Below are 14,877 nucleotides of genomic sequence, written 5' to 3'. Positions count from 1 at the left end.
GATCTCTCCACCAGCCTTCCACATACTGAAAGACACCACCATCCAGTTCACGCTGGAGAAGCTTCCTGTAGAAGAAGACTCCCAGTTCACCTTCCTCACCACCGAGGAGTCCTTCAAGAGCACAGGGCTGCTACAGGTCGAGGGGAAGTTTGTCAATCCTGTTCAGGTATACTTCTCACCATCACTAGGGTGCTGTATCCATACCTTCAACATGGTGTAGTAACCGCACCTTTATCACGCTGCTGTAACCACATTTCTTCACCACGGTGATATAACCACACCTTCCCCACACCTTCAATACAGTGATATAACCACACCCTTAGCATAAGACAAATGTACGAGTCCCTCAGATCCAAGTTTCAAGTGAGTAGCAAGTCATTTGGTCCAAGTCAAGGGGAAGTTTGTCAACCCTGTTCAGGTATACACCTTACCATTTTAAGACCTCACCAGGGTGCTGTATACATACCTTAGACGTGCTAGGATAACCACACTTTCACTACAGAGCTGTAACCACAGCTTCACCACAGAGCTGTAACCACAGCTTCACCACAGAGCTGTAACCACAGCTTCACCACAGCTTCACCACAGAGCTGTAACCACAGCTTCACCACAGAGCTGTAAGCACATCTTTACCACGGTGCTTTTACCACACCTTCAGCATGGTGCTTTTACCACACCTTCAGCATGGTGCTGTAACCACACCTTTACCATGGTGCTGTGACCACAATTCAAGTCCACTCAAGTCACAAGGTTTCATTTCAAGTTAACTCAGGCAAGCGGCAACCTCCAGCCTAAGAATATGAGACACCGCGGAAGTGCTAAAATCTGCTGTTTCTCAAGTGTCCACTTGAGGCTGGCTCCGAAATTACCAGAAGTCACATACACACCAAGCCAAAAAAGCTGTTTCCAAAGCAGAATTTAACCTATTTACAACCTGGTTCAAAAAACGTCTCCTGTCTGAGTCGCTAATTTTACTATTGACACACACCGTACGAGGCTTGAATTTATTTCTAACTCAGCAGTTCAGAGGATGTTAAGATTGCAAGCTCGCCCAATCAGAAGCACATCTCAGGGTCATGTGACCATTACCCTATAGCTGTACTCAAAGCCACTACTAATATAGCTGTGATAGCCGATCTGCTTCATTTTCTGTGTCAGAAATAGACGGGTGACGTAGGGGAGACTACGTCAGTGTTTTATACAGTCTATGGTTTCATGTCACAAGGTATTTGAGTATAACCATCTTGACCACAGAAGCAGCATTTAGCTCCATTTATTTAGACAAGTTAGCATTTTTTTAAAACTAAATTCAACCTGCTATCAGCATAAAAATGTACAGTTGTTCTGTGGTCAGTTTTTTGAAACAATACTATACGAGAAAGGCAATGTCTATCAAGTTTTGACCGTCACAGAGCAACCAGTGTTTTGGAGTTAATAGCAACCATCCTGACTGGTGACTCTCAGCCGACAGTATCAGTGATTAACAGCTGAGAGTCACCAGTTCACAGGGTCACACTTTACACTAAAACACCAGCGCCTTCTGTATCTGATTTGGTGCAGTTCTCTGGACGTAGTTTTCTGGTTCTTTTATGATGAACCGGGTCTCAGACTCGGCAGTCTGGGGGGTTTTCGGGGAGTTTTTGAATTACTGACACATGTTTATGTCCTGGTCTGTCACAGTGTGGTAAGTGTTTACGAATAATGCAGTCATGAGCATAGTGTGACACTTGTTTGTTTTAACTGCTCTCTGGGTACACGCTGGATTTCTCCGCTAAAAACATCTGTCCACCTGACCTCTTCTGCCCACTCACTGCTATTTCACAAACCTGGGAGCCGTTTGCTGTCCGTAAAAGTTCTGATATTTTGTTTAAAAATGTATTATTTGGTGGTTAACTCCTCCACGTCGGTTGACAAACCATTACACCCAGCAGTGCTTCTGCACCCAAGTTGCACGCGCATCTGGCGTTGTTGATAAACAAATAATCCCTCTATTGCAATGGTCACCATACTTGACGTGTCATGACTGGATGTATGTTATGAAGAGTGATAAAGTGTTGATCGATAGGGGCTTGCTGCCATGGATGGATATTATTTATGCAGTCAAATAGGCTACAGTAGCCCATATCAACGTTTGCGACAGTGGTGAGTAAAATTGTTTGTCTTACTGTCAACAACAATGTTCAAAACACAATCAACAAACATCACCAACGCACATGCTCATGTGCACACACTTTTAATGGTGTTAGCTTGGTTTCACCACCTTGGCTTCATGTGCAGTCTTTAAATGGTGGATAAAGTTGAACGTTGTTCCCCCTTTTGTTTATTTTAGCGTCACATATCTTGCATTGCGCATTCTTTCTTTTTCCATTTAAGTGGAAGTTTTGAAACGCAAACTGCACTACTTTTGGAGCAGCAGAACTGGCTGCAGGCTCAGGGGCAGTTATCGTTATTAGCTAACAACCGCACTGTGTTGTGTAATCCTATTGGTTGCTTGTGATGCTTGTTGCACACCTGTCTTCAATCAATCAATTAGTCAATTAATCAATAAAAGTGTGAACCTATAGCGCGGCAAACATGCTTCAAGTCGTCCGAATCAGCTTGTCTCAAGTCGAGTCGAGTCTGAAGTCATTGTCTTTGCTCTCACATTTTTACCCTCAAGTTGAGTTGAGTTGCCAGTCATCAAATTTTGCGACTCAAGTGGAGTCTCTATGACTTAAGTCCAATTGTCTGCTTAGCATGGTGCTGTAAGCACACCTTCACTCAGTGTTTATTTTGTTGATGAAGACTATAAAGAAAAAAATTTGTCAACAATCCTTCTTCATGGATGAAAGCAAACAAAAAAAAAAGAATAAAAGTCAGATAAAGTCAGACACTCTGTGATGAAATATAACTGACAATTCTAATTCTATCAACAAATAAAGACGAGACGAAAATGTTTGGGAAGAGCGCATGCCTGGTGTAATAAAACTGTCCCTGGGCTGCCTGCTCTGGTATTTTTTTATTTCTCATAACCAGCCACCCATTACCTTGACAACATGTCCGAGCACGCGCACGTGCAGCAGTGCTTGTCAAAGAATCATGAAAACAAGTACAAACCTTTATAATTACATAATCTATGGTACAAATACAAGAATATGGACAGTAAGAAGAGCAAGGGTAAACATTTTACAGTCTGACGTCACCACATGTGCCAAACTTGGCCAGTTTTTAAACAAGACGAGCTGCAGAATGAAAAAGAAAGACCAGATGGAGAGGATGAAATGGGTAGGGCAAGATGTAAGAGAAAATACTATGCTGCCTGAAAACCACAGTGATTCAGTGACGCAGGCAGACGTCCTCTGCGGCGCCCACCTGTAGTCATCACAGAAGTGTTGTATTTGTTGTTGGACAGGTTGGAGGTGGTATCTGTGGTCGGTCAGGGATCGGTGATTTATTCCTAACTGTGCTGGTGTTTGATTTCAGGTGTTCCTGTGTAAACCTGTGTATGAACAAGTCCTCCAGACCCTGGACAACTTGTCCCTGATTGAGGACATTCGTGTCACGCCAAGTCAACCACCTACACCTCCACCTCCAACGCCTTCATCCACCAGACCTCATCGCTTCCCAGACCCTCAGGGAGGGCTGTTTGCACGGGACCCTCCTCATGTGACCTTCTCCCACATGTCGCTCCCCTCTCCTCTGCCCCTCCAGTCTCACAAACCCACTCTGGACACTCCCTCGTTCACTCAGCTGAAGGTCACCTTACACGTGGCCGAGCTGCAGGTCCAGCTCAGTGCAGACCTGACTCAGGGCTCTCAGGGCCTGGTTAGTCTGCGCTTCCAGGACCTGGAGGGAGACTTCACCAAAGACCACCCTCACCTGCTGGCTGTTCGGCTGGCTCTGCGCTCGCTGCTGATGGAGGACCTCCTGGAGCAGAACCCAGAGTCCAAGTACAAGCACTTGATGGTGTCTCGTGGAGCACTGAAGCCCTCCACCTTCAGTCCAAAGGAATACCTTTCCCAAAGCTGTCCATCAGCATCCAATGCTCTCTGCCCCGACATGCCCCGCTCACTGCCTGCTCACATGGAGGAGGCCCAGAACGTCTTCCAGCTCTACCAGAGGCACCCCAGCACACCTCAAGCCAGCAGTCGCAAGTCCAAGAGGGACCCAGACTGCCCCAGTACTCCTCCTCCCTCTCCCACCCACCACACCCCCTCCCCTCATCCTCCCCCTGACTTCGATGACTCTTTAGTTCATATTAATGTGCTGCTGGTGGACCAGAGCCACCCTGAGTTCAAAACACGCTACGGCAGCATAGGACGGAGCATAGATGTGGATTTTAACTGCCTGGACGTTCTGATCACGCTCCAGACCTGGGTGGTTATTCTGGACTTCTTTGGGATCGGCTCCACAGCCAACAACCACGCAGTGAGGGTGAACCCCATGTCCCCCCAACCTGTGCCAGGACACCCTCTGTACGAGCCAGAGCTGGAGGAGGAGGAGGTGGCAGAGACGGTGAACACTAAAGTGGACCTGAAGGTGAGAGGCAGTGACCCTTACTTCTTATTTGACCACACTGTGCTCACAGTTTCTGCTCACAGTCTCTGCTCACAGTTTGGACCCAGAGATGGTCACACAGAAGTGTTAGTTCACCTGTTCACTCACCATTCAGCTTTGGGACTGAAATCTGCAGTTTTTGAAGATTTTTTTTATTTACAAGATGAAATATCTGAAGGTGTTAATGACAGATTGTTAACCTTTCAGTACCCAGACCCAAAGTCTCGATTTATCAGGTTTGGTTTCTACGTGCAGATATGTCCATGCACATCTCTTTTATTTCAGATAATTTGACCCTAGTGCCCTGCCGGACAGCCTCACATCAACCCACAGCTGTCTTTGGGTTTGACTCCTTTTAGTTTAGTGCCCTCTTCTTTTCAAAAGATGTGAAAATGAGTCAAAACTGCAGGTAGTTCTTTATTTCAGGGATCCAGACTGCCCCTGATAGGTTGCATTTTGCCCCAAGAATCTGAGTCAGTGAGAGTAAATTTAAAAATCAACTTGCACCCAGTAAGTTTGCCATTTTTTTAATCATTATTGAATATTTTTTTGTTGCTGACAAACTTCTGCTCAACACTTCACCCCAGTTGTTGGCAATAACACACAAATCAGAGGATCTGATGCCACGTTGCTAGATAGTCAAACATGAAACATCTCGCCCTCTGCTGGAGAAAAGCAAGCACCTTTTATTCCAACACAGCTCATAAAGAAAACTTATGTTTTAAATTTGGAAAAAAAAGAGTTTTTGAACAACAATCAAGATTTAAAAATTGTAAAACACAAAAAAATCCAGATACTTTAGTGAATTAGTTTTTTTCTCTCCGCCCTTCTCTCCCTGTGGATCCTGTCTGAAGTGGTGTGGACTGAGGGGCTTTGCACAGACTCTGTAGGGATGGCAGCCTGACAGGATGCTCTTGTATTTCTCTTCTTCTTTTCTTCTCTTTTACATGAAACTGGAGATTGGACTGACCTAATTCACTTCTGTTTTTTGTTGGCTGACGCTTTGAATCAGCAGAAAAATATCTCCATAAAAACAAAGTTGATGGATCCTCTCTCATATTTCTCTTTGGTAAAGCAGATGTTTGAAGGATTGAACATGTTTTTCTGATCATTTTTTTATGATGATTCAACAATCAGTGCAGGAGCCAACAGCTTGTTCCTTTAAAACATCTGCTCAGTTTGTAGTGTCTGTTTCATTCTCCATGAGCTCTGACAGACAGCTCTGACAGCTTGTTTTAAGACCCCCCTTTCTGTTTCATTCCCAGGTTCACGCTTTGACTCTGGTTCTAAACAAGAAGCTGAATGAACTGGCCCGAGCCAGTGTCTCCAAGTTATCTGCTCATCTGGAAATGCTAGGTATGTCTAAAAAACCTGAGTGAGATCAGATAAACACACAACCCCACCACTCTTTGCATAAATGCACATCTGAGATGTTTACTGTTCCATGGTTTTCCAATATTTCAGATGGAGACCTGGCCTTACAGGGCAGTTTAGGAAGTTTGTCTCTGAGTGACCTGACCCCACACGGTGATCTCTACAGAGAGCGTTTCACCACACGAGGAGGAGAGGCCCTCAACTTCCACATCCACAAGTAAGAGTCAGCGCTTCCTGACAGATGGCCTCTTCCTGTGTCCATCTTCTTTGGTGACGCTTTGTGTTCTGGTCTGCCCAGGTATGGAGAGATGGATCTGTACCTGGAGCGAGAGTGTGACATCAGGGTGTCCCTGAAGATGGCCTCAGTGCAGTACGTCCACACACAGCGCTTTCAGGCTGAGGTGGTTGCCTTCATCCAACACTTCACCCAGCTGCAGGATGTCCTGGGCAGGCAGAGGGCTGCGATGGAGGGCCAGGCTGTGAGTGTTTGTTCTCCTGCTCCGTAGGCTTGGGATAATAGCCAGTAAATCAATTAATCGTGCGATAAATGAAATTAACTCAATCACTTTGCTAGGCTTAATATATCACCATGTGGATATGTAGGCCTGTCACGATGACAAATTTTGCGAGACGATAATTTTCCAAAATATTATTCCCGATAAACGATATTATTGTCAATATTATTTTAATTTTTTTTTCATTTTTTCATTGATGTAATTATGATAAATAGGATAATAAAGTGAGTACACCATATCAAAAGCAAGGAACTTTTTTAACATTTCTGGCTTTCAACCGTATTGAAGGGCTGCATTTCTTTGTCAATGTATCTGTCTTTGAGCGCCCACCATTTGGCGCTTTTATTTCTATTTACTTTGTAGACCAAAAGCCTCAATAAGAGTGGATTATCAAAGAACAAGGCTCCGCTGCACCTCCCCTTCTTCGTCTTTGTCGCCACTATTTTCAAACAAATGCGACATACCCTGGATGTCAAAAGGGTTCGCTGTGTGCATCGCTCTCAGCACCTGGGCACGTTCGTTGTCTGTAGCAGCATGAACAGAGTGAACCCTTTCATCAGTCTTTCAGAAAATCTTTGTCTCCCGAGGAGGCGGGGCCTCTAGCATCAGGCTAGTGTAAACACAGAGTGCAACAAGTGAGCCTTGTGAGCTCATCAGAGGCAATGCAGGTTAGCGTGGTAGAAATTAAGAAGACAAAAAGATGATTGTAAAGTGGAACGTCACAAACCTAGTGTAGAAATATTTCAGCTTCAAACCGAATGAGCAAGGTGAGACGATCAATAGGGACGAGCCAGTGTGCTGCAACAAAAAAAGGCAACACAACAAAATCACATACCCACCTAAAACACAACCATCGACCCATTTTCTCCACCTGGGGGAGAGACTGCACCTGCAGATGCAGAGCCATCGTCCCAACAGTCAACACTCACTGAGGAGTTTGATCCACAAAGTCAATAGAAACAGAACAGTGCAACAGAAAATGTCCGGTCCAGGTTTGGAGCATTCAGAATAACTCTGACCTGGATGATGAGAATTCACGAGGACACAAAAACTGTAGTTTATTACATCGCAAAATAAATGCTGCACTTTAATACAATTTTTTTTATTAAGTGCAATTTTTTACTGAGAGTCTTTCATTTTTTATTTTTTTTTTAATGATATTTTAAAGTTATTGACATTTCAATTACAATAACTTTAAAATACTCATGAGAAATAAAATCATATTACATTTGAATGGTTGTATTGCATTATTATGATATATTGTTTTTATTTTAGTGGTTAATTTGGTCTTAGAATAATATTGTCAATAATATTGTTGATTGTCAATAATTGTGGGACAATATATTGTCCAGCGAAATGTGTTATTGGCCCAGGCCTACTGCTAGGTCTCTTTTTCTATGCCCCACCCACCAAATCCCTGCCATGTCTGCAGGTGAGGGATCATCCTCAGCGGGCATCCAGGGTCCTACTGGACATCGAGGCAGGCGCCCCAGTGATCCTGATCCCAGAGAGCTCACGCTCACCCAGGGTTATTGTGGCAAACCTTGGGCAGCTGAAGGTGCAGAACTGCTTCTTGCCAGCAGGGGCTCATGGGACTTTCTCACTCCAAGACAAGGTAGAGAAACTGACCATGGCACATGCCTTTTTCCCTTCTCTGGTGAGTCACGCTGTCCATTCATTTATGCATGCAGTGCTCTCTCTCACCACCCCTCCCCCTCCTTGTTTGGTTAATTGCACTGGATGTACTCACATTAATGGAAATAAGCACATACTAACCCCCCGGTTACGTCACCGTGTTTGGTTTCTGATACTCTGTGAAGAAGCTCTGAAACCCTGACCGATGTCTATTCTTCTCTTCATATTTTTTATCTTTGTTGTCTTTGTCTTGTGAAGTTCTGTAGCGATACAGCTCTACTAGATGGTTTACTGTTAAAGTCTCTGGTTGCTGTAGCTTTTTGTCTAAGTTTACGTGTTATAATGCTTTAAGCTCTCATAGTGATCTTACTGACCACCTGCAGACACATAAAGGCTGCAAAACACACTTTGAACTCCAGTTTAGCTGCCTCAGTCCTCTAGATTTGATTCTGCAGGTTGTATGGCAGCTCACAGATCACAGAAGAACACTCAGGTTGTCTGGTCTTACATATGCATCTTGTGTTTTTTGTGAAGAATTTTATTCTGCATGCAAGTTCATACAAGGATCCCTCTCATTACAAGGTACACTGGCATGCCACTTTGATTTATTTAGAGAAGAGTTTCCACATCATAACAGTCATAAGTTTATCTTACACCAAGTTTCAAAGCACTCAGAGCTACTACAGAGTCTCACTTCACACAGCTAACAGTGTTTTAATTCTTTATTTCACATTGATGTTAATGACATACTGCTCAGCCCTGGTTTGGAGTTTTTATATTTGCAGTTGCTTTGATGGACTGAGTGCTCTTTTTTAAGCATGCATTGGTTCAACACACACACACACAAACTCTCCAGGCTCCCTGATCATGCTTTTGATGTGTGTATTAAAGAGGAGGTACTCTGCCATATTCAAAACATATTTTTAAATTACCAATACTTGAAGTGTTGTAGAAATACCTGAATCTAGTAGGGTGGGCCTTAAACACCAAGGTCTACCCATAGCCACACCCCCAAGGCCTCCAGGAGCTGGCCAATCAGAATGAAGGGGGTTTGTGGAGCAGGTAGCCTCAAAGAGACAGCAGCTGAAATTAAGTGTTTCAGACAGAGGCAGAGATAAAAGTTTTCTAAAAGAAAAATAGAGACTTCTATGAGCTGTAAGTCATGTAAAGGTACTACAGGGGGGCACCAGAGGAACAGAATGAAGACTAAAAGAAGGAGAATACCCCCTCTTTAAACAATCACATTGTGTGCACCTAAAGAATGTTTCATCTTTAAATCATTTTAGCTACGTTCTGCCAGAGGGGCTGAAGTAGTGTTGTATTTATTAAGATACTTACAGGTAGGGATGGGTACCTTTCACTTTTGAAACGATATGGTACTGATGCCCGGTACCTGGCAAAAATACTGGTACTCAAAAATATCAATTGTTTGATAATAAAACATATATTCTTTAATTTAACACGTCTATTCTTTAATGTATAAGTTTGTAAAGCTGTGTTCATGTCCAGCATGAAAAAACACTTACTTTTCCACTCCCTCACAGTCACAAGGATGTGCTTAGGTACATAAACATGGTACCTTTTGACTTTACAGGAATCGGTACCTGGTACTTTTGATTGAATTCGGTCGGTACCTATAAAAGTACCTAGTTCGGTACCCATCCCTACTCACAGGTTTGTGTTTCTGAAAGTGTGATGAAATAAATCTTTCACTCTTGAATCAAAAACAGTTTATTTCAGCTCAATCAGAGCTCTTGTTTGGAGGGGTTGGTGTATTGTTTTGGAACAGTTTGATCTTGTGAAGAAGCTGTTTTGTTGAAGTTACTTTGCTGCTCTGGAGGGAAGACGTTTTTTGTCTCATCCATGAGTCATGTTAACATGTCCAGCATCAATTCAGAGAACAAATCATTTTTTATAAAGTTCAACTTAACTTTTACAGAACAAGTGGTGAGAAGAACAGATTTACTCTGTGTCAGATTTATTTACCTTCAGTGTGTGACTGTCTGACACAGTTTTAGCCCTCAGTTAACAACATTAGGGAGATAAAATAAATGGGACTGATAGCTCTTTGCAGTGTTTGAGCAAAGCCTGCAGACTGCAGTTTATTAGTTGAATCTCAAAAGTGGCTCTTCTCTTTACCCTCACTAAAGGACCGTGTCCGGAGTGCAGCTGGAAGATGCAATGAGCAGGACAAGCCAAGAGCATCTGTCTCCAGCACCTCCTCTTCCTCAGGGTTCACCCTGGGTCGGCCTCACTTCCCAGACTCGGGGAGGGCCCCTGACGAGGATGGCCCAGACCTCTTAGGTTAATATGTCTGTCTAGTTTGAGTTGAGGTTGGATAGCACACCTGCAGTTACTTCTTTGTCCCCTCTCTCCAAAACCTAGATTTAACTTGTCCTTTCCCATCAGAGGACCACGTGTGCCTGCTGGACTGCATTGCCCTGGACCTGCAGGAGATGGATATCTTTGCTGCAGAGCGCCTCCCCTGTCAGCTCTGGGACACTGTGGTTAAACCTCCAGAATCATCAGACCTCATCTTTCCCTCATACTCTGTCCGTCGCACCGGAGACAACCTGCTCAAAGATCGCTGTCGCCTAAAGCTCAAAGTGGAGCGCAACCTAGACAAGTCAGCCCTGCTTCTTCTGGTCCATTATGGACTACTCTTATAACTCTGTGTGTGTGTGTGTGTGTGTGTGTGTGTGTGTGGACTGAGGCGGGATCATTATTCTCCACCAAACTAAATCCTGTGTTTGGGATGCTTTCAGGGAGCTGAGCCATGCTGTGCCTGACATGTCCATCCACGGCAGCCTGTCATCAGTACACTGCTCTCTGGACCTGGAGCACTACCAGCTGATCAGAGGTTTGCTGGAGAACAACCTGGGGGAGCCAGTTGAGGATTTCTTGCGACCCTACAACCTGCAGGACCCCAGCACCTATGTGAGAGAATGGACGACCACACACACTATTTAAGTTATTATCTTTTAATGTCAGGATGCTGCATTTCTGCAGAGACTTTCATACTTTACCACACTCAGAAGTGACACCACCCAAATACTAGGCTGCTGTTGAAATCCAAACATTCAACCAAATATATGTTTGAAATCCTTTTGACTTTATTTTTCACTCTCCACCTCCAGCTTATTTAAAAACATGTGTCACCTTTTCACTTTTTCAAATTGCCTCCTATATGTCCAAATGTATGAACCCTGATGCATCTTTCTCCAGACGGTGTTAAGCGGTGAAGTCTACACCACTCTGTCATTCCTGGTGGACATGATGGATGTCAGTCTGGAGCTCTTGGACCGCCCAAAACCATCTGAGCCCAAGCAGTCATTAGCAAGGTGGGCCTGTTCTTCTCTTTTTCTGCAATAAAACCTCCCCTTCAGTATTTGTATCGAATTGATAAAAGTGTTAACTTATCATCTTCTATTCATAGCTGGAAACAAACCTGTAAAGAAACACAGTGATAGGTTAAACGCTGTTCACATCCTGTGGTTGTGTTTCACAAAGGTTCGACTTCATGAAATCTAAGCTGCTCTTTGAGAGTTTCTCCAACGGATCCAAGTCTGTCAACCTGGTGTCTCACTCCCTGCTGGCATACGACACTCGGTACAATGGGCCGGGTAAAAGACCATGTAAAAGACCCAACGCCTTTGACTGCATCCTCCAACCTTCCAAAACAGGCACAAACCGAGCGTCCCTGCAGCTGGAACTGCACTACAGGTATGACCGGAGGATCTGCATCTACATTGATCTACTGTGTGAGACAGAGTCTGGTTTGTTAATCGAGCTGTGTTCCACCTTCTCGTAGATCCACTAGAGACTCCTCGTGCTTCACCGTGGTCCTCAACAACCTCAGAGTCTTCCTCATCTTTGACTGGCTCCAGCTGGTGCGGGACTTTCTGCGGGGTCCAGCAGAGAAGGCGTCAGAAGGAGCAGGGAATCGTCATCGGTGGCCCAGTAACACTAGCACAGACTCGGCCTCTGGGACCACAGGTGTCACAGCGGTTGGAGCGGTCATGCCTAAAACTGTAAAGAGTGGGGTGGTCACAAAGAGGTCCACAGTTCCGGTCACTCAGGACAGATACCTGGAGGTCAAGATCAACGTCACAGGTTAGAGGAGAACATCTCTAAAACTAGAAAAGCAATTTCTGAAGAAATTGCGCTGTGAATGCAGAATGCTGAAGCAGCATGCGCTGAACTGCTAATGCAGAATGCTGAACATGAATGACTGAAGATATGTCTGAAAATGGTTGAAAAAGTCTTGAAAAGCTTGCGCTCAACTGCTAATGCAGAATGCTGAACATGAATGACTGAAGGTTTGTCTGAAAATGGCTGAATGAACTCTTAAAATGCTTGTGCTGAACTGCTAAAGCAGAATTCTGAACAAGAATGACTAAAGTTGTCTGAAATCATTTGAATGAAGTCATAAAAAGCTAGTGCTGAACTGCTAAAGCAGAATTCTGAACATGAATGACTGAATTGATGTCTAAAATTATTTAAATTAAGTCTTGAAAAGTTTTTGCTCAACTGCTTATGAAGAGTGCTGAACATGAATGACTGAATTCATGTCTGAAATGGTTGAAATAATTAATGAAAAGCTGGCACTCAACTGCTAATGCAGAATACTAAATTAACCTGCCATGAACTCTTGGATGAAAGGACATGAATGGATGAATCAGTTAAATGGATAAATGAATTTAAAGTTGAAATGGCTGCATCTATTCAAAATTTGAAACAATGAATTAAATTTAAAGGAACATTGATGGAAGAAATGACCTGACTGAGGGAAAATGCAAGTCTCATCTCTGAAAATTTCATCTCTGAAACGCTGTTAAAATGAAATCCTGCTTGTCCTGTGTGTGAGTTTTTAATCATGTCAGCCTTTTAGCTGAGGCTCATCTGAAGCCAGATGTTGCCATGGTGATCATTGTTTACCAACTGCCATCAGAGAGCTGGTGGAGTCTGTTGATTCCCAACACATTTCACTGAAATCAGGGTGTCAAACTGCCTGCAACTGTGACTAAACCAAAGGGCCGATCAGAAAAATGATCACACCGTAGGGATCCTGAGACCCCGAGGAAGCTGTCTGTGTAAATTTCATGTCTAAAGATGCAGAAATACGCCCATGACAGCGATACATAGATGAGGGAAATTTGACTGATCTCTGAGAAAACCCCTCAGGAATTAACATTGGGGTACATGGGTGCCAGAGCTGACTTTGCCCGACAGTTGGCCATTTTGTGAAAAAGTGCTCCATCCTTTTGCTTTAAAAACCACTTTGTCAGAAGCAGGACAAGCCTCCCTACATTTTAAGGGCTTATTTGTGTTGATAGCTCAAAAAATGTGGCCAAGAGAGCAGTTTACCCAGAAGTTTCCCAGGTCTTGTTTCCCCCTCTCCCCAGTCTGTCGTTTGAATCTCCCACTCTAAGCTGAAACATTCCGTCCAATACACACCAATGATAAACAGCTTGAAGAGCTGAAAATCATCATGACCTTTGAAGGGTCATTGTGAAGAAACTATGAATGCTAGGAAACATTTGAAACTCACTGAATGAAGCCAAAAGATAGCTGAATATTTTGAAGTTTGAATGGATTTTGTAGCTGAATGTATGACTGAATGAGGAGGGTTTGAAGCAGGCTGAAAAAATGTCCTGAAGGGAGGAAATTTTGAAAATTCCGCATTCATCTCTATGGGACCGAAATCTCGTAAAACGTTGAATATCTCGGAAAGTATTTGTGAAAAGTTTCTGAAGAGTCATAGCCCCCTTGTCCCCACTGAAACACACGTTTTGAAGTTTGAACGGTGAAAATCGGTTGAAGTTTGTAGAAGTTTTAGCGGTCCAAAAAAGCGGGCGGAAGAAGAAGAAGAAGAAGAAGAAGAAGAAGAAGAAATTTTTTTGACACAGAAGAACATATGCTGTGAATGCATTACTGCATTCACAGCAATAAGAAGGGTCCTCGAGGTCTCCACTTGTCCTCTTACACAACAAATGATGCACATTATGCCCATGACGACAGCCTACTATGACACAGCTATGCAGGAGGAAACTTGACGTCCTGAGAAATGATGCATAGATAAAATATGGCCTCTTGAAATGGTGTTTGTTTGATCTTCAAAGCCACAGCACAACCAGAACCTCCAGATTTAGTCTTTGAGCACCTGGATAACTCTGCACGTTTGCCTTCAACCTCAGAGAGCCTGCAACACTTAGTACATCATGGAACACTGAGCCTTAAATAAACTCTTTAAACTAGAGTTAACTATTTAAAATAACTATTTTTCACAATGATTGATGCCTTTTAAATGTGGTGTTGCTCTGTGGTCTTCAGGCACAGAGTTTGTGGTCGTGGAGGACTCGTCCTGTCTGGATACAAACGCCATCATTCTAAAAGGCACCACTGTGCTCACCTACAAACCCCGTCTGCTGGACCGGCCTTTCTCTGGGAGCCTAGCAGGAATAGAGGTAACAGCTAAATCAGACAAATATCACAACTCTCACAAACATCACTAATATCAAAAACATCACAACTCTCACAAACATCAAAAAATATTTCAAAATTCTCAAACATCACAACTTCACAAATATTACAAAATTCTCAAACATCACAACTGTCTCAAACATCACAACTCTCACAAACATTACAACTCTCACAAACATTACAACTCTCACAAACATCACGAAAAGCACAACTGTCACAAATATTAAAAAATTGCAAACATCACAACATTTACGAATATAACAAATAAACCAGACATCACAAACTTAAAAAAAATCACAAAAAAAAAAAATCCCGAACATCAAAAATATCACAA

The 14,877-nt window shown here is 43.4% G+C and overlaps 1 protein-coding gene across 1 annotated transcript in view; it reads left to right on the top strand.

Moving 5' to 3' along the window:
- Positions 1–14,877, top strand: part of vps13d (vacuolar protein sorting 13 homolog D) — a 66,169-nt gene that overhangs the window by 17,131 nt on the left and 34,161 nt on the right. The window contains exons 20-32 of the mRNA XM_074680498.1: positions 15–166; positions 3,463–4,518; positions 5,802–5,892; positions 6,001–6,127; positions 6,209–6,389; positions 7,858–8,040; positions 10,211–10,364; positions 10,470–10,686; positions 10,826–10,997; positions 11,286–11,401; positions 11,571–11,783; positions 11,872–12,173; positions 14,394–14,527. Coding sequence (XP_074536599.1) covers positions 15–166; positions 3,463–4,518; positions 5,802–5,892; positions 6,001–6,127; positions 6,209–6,389; positions 7,858–8,040; positions 10,211–10,364; positions 10,470–10,686; positions 10,826–10,997; positions 11,286–11,401; positions 11,571–11,783; positions 11,872–12,173; positions 14,394–14,527 — 3,098 coding nt within the window. The remainder of the gene's footprint in view (positions 1–14; positions 167–3,462; positions 4,519–5,801; positions 5,893–6,000; positions 6,128–6,208; positions 6,390–7,857; positions 8,041–10,210; positions 10,365–10,469; positions 10,687–10,825; positions 10,998–11,285; positions 11,402–11,570; positions 11,784–11,871; positions 12,174–14,393; positions 14,528–14,877) is intronic.

This window comes from Halichoeres trimaculatus, unplaced genomic scaffold (genome assembly GCF_033239565.1).
Source record: "Halichoeres trimaculatus isolate MK-OKI-2021-1 unplaced genomic scaffold, fHalTri1.1 fHalTri1_scaffold_11, whole genome shotgun sequence".
Classification (NCBI taxonomy): Eukaryota; Metazoa; Chordata; class Actinopteri; order Labriformes; family Labridae; genus Halichoeres; species Halichoeres trimaculatus.
This window is presented reverse-complemented; position numbering and strand designations above follow the sequence as displayed.